At 48.0% G+C, this 11,552-nt stretch overlaps 1 protein-coding gene across 3 annotated transcripts in view; it reads right to left on the reverse strand.

Moving 5' to 3' along the window:
- Positions 1 to 6,344, reverse strand: part of LOC134948445 (protein Niban 2-like) — a 106,953-nt gene extending 100,609 nt beyond the window's left edge. The window contains exons 1-2 of one of the 3 annotated variants that reach the window (XM_063936421.1): positions 5,646 to 6,344; positions 3,845 to 3,928 (exon numbers count right to left, since the gene is read on the reverse strand). In XM_063936421.1, coding sequence (XP_063792491.1) covers positions 3,845 to 3,899 — 55 coding nt within the window. In that variant the 5' untranslated portion in view covers positions 3,900 to 3,928; positions 5,646 to 6,344. Of the gene's footprint in view, positions 1 to 3,844; positions 3,929 to 5,126; positions 5,235 to 5,442; positions 5,617 to 5,645 lie in introns of those variants that run through there. The other 2 variants (XM_063936420.1, XM_063936422.1) reach the window with 2 other exon arrangements.
- Between the last annotated feature and the right edge of the window lie 5,208 nt (positions 6,345 to 11,552).

Raw genomic sequence — 11,552 nt, forward strand, 5'->3', positions numbered from 1 at the left:
AGCCCTAACTTTGGCCAAAACACACGGCGATCCTATTGGACAATGCTCGGTGTGAGGCAACATAATAGAGAAAATGTCATGTTCAACACTAGCCCAGCATTGCACAATTTAACTTTTTTATGCTGGGACCCTAAAAGAGGTGATTACACATAGGATACATTTTATACTATGGGGAATATCCAATTATCCCCGTTAAAACATCAGGTCCGAAAAACGTCCGTTTATCAGACTTTTTTCCGATGTTTCACCAATATTTTTTTTTTTTGCATGCTATCCTGTTAGATCTCGTATAAAAAAAAAAAAAAACCTTTCTCCCGAAAACACACAGTGAAACCTTTGTGTTTTTGGGTGAAACAGGGGCTGTCTCCGGAGATTCTGCTTCGCCTGCCGGAAGCAGGTGAAACAAAATCCCCGATAAGCCGGCGCGTGCCGTGGCTTATAGGGGCTAATTAGATAGCCCCCGGCGGGACAATTAGCCCCGGTTTTTTGGATATCCCCCTATATCAGAGCTCACCTGACACTTTTAGTGCTTGATCACACATTTTAGCTGGTCAGGAAATTTTTTGCATCTACAGCAGCGTTTACCAATTCCAGTCTCTTAACAGTGCATGTTTTCCAGATCTCCTAGCAGGTGCACAGGTGTATTCACTACTAACTGACAATTTAAAAGATCTACAGGTGATGCTAATTATTTCACTTGTGATACTAAGGAGATCTGTAAAACATGCACTATTAGCGGTCTAAAAGACCCCTTAAACGAGCAATAAAAAATAAAAGGTTCCTATTGGCTTTTCCCCACAGTTCCATTCTAAAAGTTTACTCCTGCATTTAAATTGTAGAATCCTGCACAACCCATTTGTCATCTGTTACCCCTGATCAGCTACATAAACACAGGACTACAAAAAAATGTGTTATACAAAATGGTTCTTGCTGAAGCAACCAGGGTTGTTCCCATGGCAACATGACAGCCCCTACCATATATATCTCTCTCTCTCTCTCTCTCTCTCTCTCTATCTATCTATATCCTACTGTAGGCTCACAAGATTTCCCTGACAATATTTTAAATATTAAAATATAACATACCAATGTATAGGGTATACTTTCCCTTAAAGTATTCATTACTCATCCCTAAGGGGCATATTTACTAAGGTGTGAGGGGTTGTTGTTTTTTTAAGAAGTGAAGCTGTTGCTCATAGCAGCAACCAATCAGGTTCTAGCTATTTTTTTTCTAGAAGCAGCTAGATAAATGTTAGATGGCATCTGATTGGTTGCTAGGGGCAACATCTCCACTTCCAAAAAAAGCTCACACCTTAGTAAATATATTCCTAAATGTGTACTCCATCCTTTTCAGTGCTACTAATGACCGGGGTGGGGAAATGGATCAGACCGTTGACAGAGAAACTACCAACAAATCAGATGCTGTCAATTTACAGGCTGTGTTTGAAAAATGGCAGTTGGTTGGTACTTTATCTCTCTCCAAGTTTTGATACCTCTCCCCCCACGTGTTTCATTACATATCTTTTGTAGGTGGATGACATTAAATTATCATAGCTATTAACATAGGCACACATTGAATATAGCCCAGCAGGAAATAATTACCCTATTTAGTCACTCTGTCCCATGTCCTTTCCTGTTGCAAAGCCTCCAAAAATGTTCCTGTTTCTCAGTTCATCCTCAGGACAAGTCATTTTCTCTCACGTGAACCCTCATTACACCATAAGCCAACCTAGCTATTATTCCAGCAATCCATTTATAACACGTAATTACACACAACGCCATAAAACTGGGTGGAAAGCGAGAGCCGCAATCAACAAAAGCCAATTTGCATCCACATAATTGGAATACGTAACAAATCTTCACGTCTTACCCGTCCGCAGCTGCTGCGCAAAATTTATACTGAAGCCGCGGGAAAGAGGACTCCCGCTGTAGGCTTGCATGATCGACTGCTGCGTTCGAAGATGCAGAGTCGAATCAAGTGTATGAAGATCAGACATCAAGTAAGGACGTCAGGGGAAATCACGCTACCGGGACCAGTGAAGCTGCGGCTGAGGATGCAGCCGCTGGCTTCGGCACAGCCAGAAAAACGGCTAACACCTCAACCTCCCCCCAACACACACATGTTCTGGGACGCTTCTTGACTCCGCCCCCAAACACCAGCAGCAAGTCAATGGTGCTGCGGCGCTTGGGGTACCAAGAGCAACAGCGCATTTTCAGATCCTTGTGCAGATCTTTAAACATAGGAAAATTGTGGTGGATCTCGCTACAGCATCCACCACGGATTCAGCCCCTAAGTCTTATTTGTCATGCAGTGAAGGCAAAAAGTTAGTAGACAGACTCAATAGTATGCATATCATTTAACTGTGAATATTTGGCACTTTGGGGGAGATGTAGCAATCCTTGGAGAGCATTAGAGTGGAGTAGTCATCCAAAACAACCAAGCAGCTTTTAACTGTCATTCCAAAGACTATGCTAGAAAATGACAGTTGGAAGCGGATTGGGCAACTTCTCCACTTTATTGCTCTCCAAGGCTTGATACATGTCCCCTAAAGTGCCAAATATTCCCAGTCAATTGATATGCAGACTATTGAGTCCGTCTACTAACTTCTTGCCTACACTGCAGGTAAACGGTCAATTTTGGAGTGGGGCGGGAGAATTTTAAGGGATCCAAGTTTGCAGAAGTGCAGATTTTTCATCAATGTTTCCGCAGGATGTAAAGCGGTCATTTTTTTAAACTTTCTTTTATTATACGCAAAACCAACCTATTTCGCCTATTGAACAAATCACTGCTTTAAGTCCCACAGCAAAATAGCCCCAAAATCTCTACTTTTGCCAATGCGGACCAGATTACATTCCCCCTTTAATCTTCAGCCTCAGGCACAACTAATGGGCCCTACATACTGGCCGACATGACTGCACAACATGAACAATCTCATAATGAACGAGATAACGTTCATATCGTGCAGTGTGGAGGCTCCAGCGATGAACGATGCGCGGCCCCGCGCTCGTTCATCGCTGGTCTCCCGTCGGCTGTACATGCAGGTCAATATGGACGAGATCGTCCATATTTACCTGCACTTCAATGCAGCCGGGTGACGGGGGGAGTGAAGAAACTTCACTCCCCCCGTCACTGCCCCTCCCCCGCCGCCGGGTAGCCCGTCGGCCGTATCCGCCGTCGGGCAGCTCGGCGGCGGATCGGCCAGTGTGTAGGGCCTATAAGATTAAGGGGCAGATGTACTAAGCCTTAAGTGAGATAACGTGGAGACCACTTTAAACTATCAACCAATCAGCTCCTAGCTGTCATTTTTCAAACACAGGCTCTAGCACGGCAGTTCAGAGCTGGTTGGTTGGTACTTTAGCTCTTTCCAAAGCTTGGTACATCTGCCCCTAAGTCACTGCATTATAAAACAGTGGAGACTATTGCTAATGTTCCAAAATGTCAAAAATGTGCAGTTATGCGACTTATTTGATTTAACCCTGGGAGGAACAAATATTTATTTGAACGCTGTATTTCTGGAAACGCAACAGAGGCGTTCTGCATTGCGAAACAGTAATTGTGCATTTAGGCACCTGCTACATATAGAAGATACACTTCCTGATAAAGAGTCTATGAGGAATCTAGCGCCCACTCATTCCCTCAGGAATGATGTTCTACAAGATGGCACCACCTGCAGACAAGAGAACGTTTAAGAAGGCAACCCACAGAAACACGGAGAGAGAGAGCTCCGCAGATGGCATCTCAGTCTGGGGAGGTACTCTGAAACACTGCATCAACTTAAAGCACGCAAGACGCCTTACAGGGAGGCACCGCTGTCAGTGGAGTCACTCAGGAGTCATACGTTCTTACCTGCAATGTACTGGCGCCTGCTTTCATCCAGGTGACTTGATATAACATCCCCCATGGCCTAGTAGAGAGAGCAGCAGGTCCTGCCTAGGAGAGACAGCTGAGATTTAGAGGAGGTACCCGTACGGAGATGACAGGGTGTGAGAGGAGGAGGAGGGATTAGTGGAGGATTGCGGAGAGATGGGAGTGTGAATTACTGGGTAAAGCGGGTTGTCATGGTACTGAAAGACAAAAAGATGCCAAGTGAGGAGAATAAGACGTTTTCAGGGAAAGAAGAAGAAAAAGAGTCAGGAAGACAGCAGGCACTGGGAAATGTCAAAATGAAATGAGACAGTTGGAATACACTTGGTTAAATTAGGACAAATTAATAAATACATTTATAGCTAAGTATCAGACAAAATATTGGCAGCCATGTGTTATTACCAAAGGGTACAGAGAATAATGAACAGCAAACAAATAATTAAAAAAAAAAAAAGTTATGGAACAACTTTTAGACACATTTGGCAGTGACAGAAAAATATGGAGGAAGACTGGCATGTGAGGGCAGGGTGTGCACACAAGGGTGGCAGAGACCAGATTAGACAAGAGGGAGACTGGCATGGGACAGGTAGGCATGTGATGGGCAGGGTGGACACACAAGGGTGGCAGAGACCAGAGTAGACAAGAGGGAGACTGGCATGGGACAGGTAGGCAGGGTGGGTACACAAGGGTGGCAGAGACCAGAGTAGACATGGGGGAGACTGGCATGGGACAGATACGCATGTGAGGGACAGTATAGAAACACAAGGATGGCAGAGACCAAAGTAGACATGAGGGAGACTGGAATGGGACAGGTAGGCATGTGATGGGCTGGGTGTGTGCACAAGGGTGGCAGAGACCAGATTAGATATGAGGGAGATTGGCATGTGAGGGGCATGGTGGGCACACTAGGGTGCCATAGACCAGAATACACATGAGGGAGACTGCCATGTGACTGGTGGGCAGGTGGGCACACAAGGGGGGCAGAGACCAGATGAGATGTGAGGGAGACTTGCATGAAAACACACAGGGTTAAAGTGAGCAGGCATGGCTTGGACTGTGTAATACACCCAGGGGAGAGAAGGCTCTGGCTGTTTCCCAGAGACAAGTTCTGAGCAGAATGTGTTTGACCTCCACACCCAGACTGTCTCATTCATTGTCTGGCTCTTTCCTTGTCAGCCCACAGTCTCCATGTGTGACCTCTCAGATGTCTCTTCTCTTTCCATTACCCTCCCAAGGCATCTCCCCATATATCCCTCTCACTCACCTCTGCAGCACATGTTGTGGGCTGTCACAGTCACACACACAGCACACTCAGTCACAGAGTGCCCCTGTACAGCACACTCTCACAGTCAGAGTGCCCCTGTACAGCACACACTCACAGTCACAGAGTGCCCCTGTACAGCACACACTCACACACACACAGAGTGCCCCTGTACAGCAGTCACACAGAGTGCCCCTGCACAGCACACTCACAGCCACACACTGAGCGCCCCTGCTCAGCACACACTCAGTCACACACAGACTTGTTACACTTCTTCCTCACACTACATAAATCAGTTCCCACCATTAGCAGCACGTACCTTGTGCGGGAAGCCTGTAGTCTCTCCTCTGGCTGCAGCACTCAGTCTCTCACAGTCTCTGACACACCCAGGCTCTCACCGTCTCTCTCTCTCTCTCTGCTGTGCCGCCTCCCTCTGCTGACACTCCCTCCGGCACTACACCCCTCCCTGTTCCTCTCTACAAACACTCGTGTATCTTTCCCCAAATCTTCTGCTCTGCTCACCTTGATCCCCGCAGCACAAGGTCACCCATCTCCTGCACCAATACTACATAGTGACTTCTATACATACAATGTGGTATTAGCATGACTGGAGCTGTATTGTTCTTAGTAAATATTATGCTTCATGATATGGTCCCGAATTTTTCTTTTTCTTTAATTTAATTATTATTAGCACTTTGCTATGTGATATGCTGGAAGAGTCAGCTACCCACATAGCATCCTGTAACAGCCTCCTCTGACACCTACATACTCCATAATGGCATCATGTATCCTCTATATATACAGCTAGAAGGAAAGTACTCTATATATCAGTACCGTGTATATTCTCTCCTCAAAACTAAATACTCCCTCTAGTGAATATTTGGTGTATCAGCTGCAGAGCTGTACCAGCTTGTGCCTTCACTGCTGTACTGGCACTACAAGTCCCAGCATGTCCTGCCAGCCTTGGTCAGGATGTACTGGACCTGTAGTTCTTGTACAGTTTGCATAAACGTGTCCAAGGTGACTGTCTGACTGCCCTGAGCTCTCTATAATCTATTCCTGGAGCATAGTCCTGTCCTCCTCAGTAACTTGGTTCACAAACAATTTCATTGTGTCAACCGCGAGTGGTCGGGCGTGGTGATTCGGGGTGATGCTGGTCGGTCGGCAGAAGCGAAGCATGAGGCAATCAGTCACCGTGAGGCAGAAGCAGGAATGTGTGGAATGAGGTCGGGTTTGGGGACTAGTACGCGAAGCCTGGCTTGTGTGATATCATAATATAGCAGGCTGGCTGTGACAGACGCCTATAAGAATGCAATGTGACACACGGGGAGATAATACACAATGCGTTAGATAACTGGGAGATAACAGGAAGATTAGTAGAAGGAGAGAGTAAAGGGAGATTACCCAGCCAGAGTAATATATACAGATTACAGATCACCTAGACCAGAGGTTCTCAAACTCGGTCCTCGGGAGCCCACACAGTGCATGTTTTGCAGGTAACCCAGCAGGTGCACAGGTGTATTAATTACTCACTGACACATTTTAAAAGGTCCACAGGTGGAGCTAATTATTTCACTTGCGATTCTGTGAGGAGACCTGCAAAACATGCACTGTGTGGGCCCCCGAGGACCGAGTTTGAGAACCTCTGGCTTAGGGCAATGTATCGTGGTGCTTTATCTGCGGCTTTCTACCTTTTCTACAAGAGTACTAATATAGGGCCAAATTCAGTATGAATCGCAAGTAGTGATTCGTACAGAATTTTTGCTGAGGGGCCGCGGGCGCATGCGCAGCAGGCCCTACTGCTCATGCGCCCGCAATTTCTGCAGGGGGCCTTAGAAATTACGATTGCCCCTGCCTGTCAATCAGGCAGAGGCGGTCGCGGGGCGGCAACGCTCCGTTTTCTGTGTGGAAACGGAGCGTTGCGGGGGCGTGCCAGCCCAAACGGTGGGCTGGTACGCGCAAACGGGGGGCGTGTCGGGGGTGCGGCCGCAGTGGCTGCGTGACGTCACATGCAGCCGCTGCGACAACAAAAATGGCGCAGGGACTCCTGCGGCCACAGCTAAACTGCGTCGGCAGGAGTCATTTTTAATTTCTGCTAACAAGCAGAAATTGCGTGCTGTTCGCAATTTCTGCTTGAAGCAGGGGGGGAGGCGCCGGTCAGCATGCTGGGCGGCCCCAGCATGCGTGCAAAAGGATAGCAAATTCTGCTGATTAGCAGACTTTGCTAACCTTACTGAATTGGCCCCATAGTGTGCCTAGTACATTATAAGTGACTGCGTGTGCAATGGAATCGCTACCTGTGGCAGAGCATCTCAATTGTGCCATGCTCAGCACAAGGATAGGTGTAGCTCATGTGTGGCTGAAAGCTGGGTACACACTAGATAATATTTTGGATGGTTTGACATTTTTGAGCTTAATTGGAATGACAAATCGTCCACATCGCCCCGTGTGTACGCACTATCGTGGGCTCCCGTGCATCATATATCGCATCTGTGTATGCACTACTCAATATATACATATGCATCATTAAAGACCAAACGATCTAAAAATGCACAATATATCGTTAGGTCATTTGAAGGATTGCAGAGTGTGTACGCACTATGGGGGTTATTCAGGTCACATCGCTAAACTATGCGACCGTAAGATCCACATTTGCGGCGCCGCTGCACGCACAGGTCCCTTCCGGCCTGTGCGCGGCCTGGCCAATGCAATACCATTGTATAGGCTGTGAACGCCTCTACCTGACTGACAAGTAGAGACGTTTGCGGGGTGGGCGGGGGCAGCAGCCACTCCAATGGAAAAAATGCCAGCGGGCTTCCTGCCTTCACAGCCGGGCTGTGGAGGCAGGGGGTCGTCCACAGTTGCTGTGACCGCAATTACATCGCGGTCGCAGCTGCTGAGCGGCCTTGCCCTGTGATGATTGGTCCTCAGCATGCAAAAGAATGGATTGCAGATTCTGCTTTTTATCAAAATCTGCAATCCAACCTGAATAACCCCCTTTATCGTTTGTTCTGGAGTTCAACGGACATCGGATGATCATCGTGTCGTTTGCACATCGCCTTAGTGCAGAGGTTCTCAAACTCGGTCCTCGGGAGCCCACACAGTGCATGTTTTGCAGGTAACCCAGCAGGTGCACAGGTGTATTAATTACTCACTGACACATTTTAAAAGGTCCACAGGTGGAGCTAATTATTTCACTTGCGATTCTGTGAGGAGACCTGCAAAACATGCACTGTGTGGGCCCCCGAGGACCGAGTTTGAGAACCTCTGCCCTAAGCAGACTTTGGCTCACTCTAATGCTGTCATTTCTAGGTACATATGTACCCGATAAATGGCAGGATGTATCGTGTAGTACATACAGGGCCGGATTAAGCCTTCAGGGGGCCCGGGCACTTAACAGAGGGATGCCCCCCCCCCCCTCCACCATGTCAGCACCAGCGCAGGTTCTACTGTAACTGCTCACCCTGATGCCCGGACTGCCGCTGCGGGTAGTCAGCAGCCGGAGGAGCAGAGGTGTAAGCCATGGAGAATGGTGTGGGGCATCGCTGAGCTTTCAGCCGTAGTACTACCGGGTGCAGGGAGCGGTCGGTGCGGCGCACAGGCCTCTCTCCTGGGTGCTGCCCCAAACCGTGCAGCCGGGTGCGGGCAGCGGTGGACAGTGTGGGGCCTCTCTCCTGAGGGTGTATTGAAGGCTGGAGCCCAGGAGAGAACCCCAGGCACGTCGGTCAGCATCTGATCAGTGACTGCTGTGGGGGCCTTTTTTGAAAGGAGGGCCTGGGGTACCTACCCCAGACACACCCCCCCCTTCCTCCCCCCTTAATTCAGCTCTGAGTACATCCCGCCCTTTGTGTTGCCCATACACTGTGAGATATCTTGCAGTGTATTCCCAGGATATTTGATGGATGTCAGATAAAATATGGCCAGCGTAAGGCCTGTAGTCTGACCAAACCTCCTCCTGTTAGCTGTCGTTACTATGCTGCAGGTCCCAGCCCACACGTCACTGGGTCCCAGCACACCTTGGCTGCTAGAGATCTAGCCTGAGGTCAGAAAACCTGTAGCTCTTCAGTTCTGAGCTGTCCCATTAAACGCTACCAGCCAGACTGCCTAAACTGCCATAACTGCTGGAGGGCGCTCTCCTGTACTGTGTACTCCGTCCTCTCCAGACATTCTATCTCTACTACTGTACCTTCTTATAAGAAACGTCACTAAAAAATACATTCTATTTGCTGTGAAGCATAAACATCTTCTGCTGGGAAAAACACATCTCTTCTTCATGCCATCTGCTGCTTTTACCAACAGAGAACTGGATCACCTCCAGATAGAATACATTGAGGCCTGTGTGTTGCACAGATGACACATACTGGGCTGCGCACAGAGTATTGGCTGATAAAGAGTCGGCGCTGGAAGCCTGGAGCGTCAGCTGTTGTGCAGATGTGGCCACAAGTATGGCACAGAAGCACGCAGGCATCTGCCTTTTTCACACCTCCAAACTGTGCCTCTTGTAGGCAATACTCCCCGGGTGTGGATCATAGGGTCGACAGTAACTAGATCGACAGTCATAAAGTCGACCACTATTGGTTGACGGTGAGTAGGTCGACACCTGATATAGGTCGACGCGGTCATTAGGTTGACATGCAAAAATGTTGACATGAATCTTTTATATATTTTTTTGTGTCATTTTGCTCGTAAAGTGACCGGGAACCCCAATTAGTGCACCATGTCCCCTCGCATGGCTCGCTTCGCTTGCCATGCTTCGGACAAGGTGCCTCGCTCCGCAACCGCTGCGCTCGGCACAGGTTACTATTACCAATCGTAGTCCACGTGGATCGTAAAGTATGAAAAAGTTCCAAAAATTGTTTAAAAAATGTGAAAAACTCATGTCGACCTTTTCATGTGTCGACATTTGCCATGTCAACCAAATGACAATGTCGACCTAATGAATGTCGACCTAATAAGTGTCGACCTACGTGCTGTCGACCTATAGACTGGATACCATACTCCCCAGTCCCTGCTTCCTTCCTGTCTTGTTCTGTGTTTGTTCCAATATATTGATAGACAGTGTCTAGATAGACAGTCAATGTGCCGGCACCATATGGTCTGCATGTATTAGGTCGACACAGTCCAAAGTTTGACAGGGTAAAAAGGTTGACAGGTAAAAGGTAGACAGTGCTTAAAGTCAACAGGTACAAAAGGGTGACAGGTTCAAAAGGTCAGCATGTCGATGGTCGACACACTACGTTTTTTTGAGGGTTTTCACATATTTTTTTACTTTTGCTTGATTTACCATCCACGTGGACCATGATTGGGAACAGTAACCTGTGGCGAGCGCAGCGGTAGCAGAGCCAGGCACCTTGAGGGTAATTCAGACCTGATCGCTCGCTAGGGTTCTTTTGCAGTCCTGCGTTCGCATAGTCGCCGCCTATAGGGGAGTGTATTTTAGCTGTGCAAGTGTGCGATCGCATGTGTAGCAGAGATGTACAAACAGATCTTGTGCAGTCTCTGCGCAGCCCAGGACTTACTCAGCCGCTGCGATCACATTAGCCTGTTCAGGACCGGAATTGACGTCAGACACCCGCCCTGCAAACGCTTGGACATGCCTGAGTTTTTCCATACACTCCCAGAAAACGGTCATTTGTCACCCACATACGCCTTCTTCCTGTCAATCTCCTTGCGAATGCCCGTGCGAATGGATTTTTCATACAAACCCATCGCTGATCGGCTGTCCGCTTAGTAAACATGCGACACGTCTGCGCATTGCAGTGCATACGCATGCGCAGTTTATACCTGATCGCCAGCTGTACAAAAACGCGGACTAGCAATCAGGTCTGAATTACCTCCCTTGCCCAAAGCGTGGTGAGCAAAGAGAGGACACGAGGGTACACGTTTACACTAATTGTGGTCACATATGAGGAAACAAAGAAAATGACACCCAAAAAAATTTAACAACTTATGTTGACCATTTTTGTGTTGAGTCGAACATTCCATGACGATCTTTTGTACCTATCAACCTTCGCTACTGTTTTCCTTTTCCATGTTGACCTTTTGACCCTGAAGACCTTTTGACTCTGTCTACATCATGCATGTCGACCATATAGGGTCGACCTATTGACTGTCTATGTAATTACTGTAGATCTTCTATATCACACCCGTTATGTGTATGAGTGTCTATACAGAGCTATAAATTTGTGACTACGTAAAATAAGGGGCACCCAGTGGTGAAGTTCATAACACACTGTTATGTCCACAGACACAGCATCAGATCAGCTGCGTGAACATGGGATATCTGTGTAACCTCCAGAGACCAGTGGCGTATCTGTAATGGGTGCAGTGTGGGTGCACATGGACCCCTGGGTCCAGGGGGGCCCACAGTCTCCAGAGTCTCAGTGCTCAGACACAGCGCTAACAGGGGGCCCACAGTCTCCAGAGTCT

The sequence above is a fragment of the Pseudophryne corroboree genome, chromosome 8 (assembly GCF_028390025.1).
Source record: "Pseudophryne corroboree isolate aPseCor3 chromosome 8, aPseCor3.hap2, whole genome shotgun sequence".
NCBI classification, from domain to species: domain Eukaryota; kingdom Metazoa; phylum Chordata; class Amphibia; order Anura; family Myobatrachidae; genus Pseudophryne; species Pseudophryne corroboree.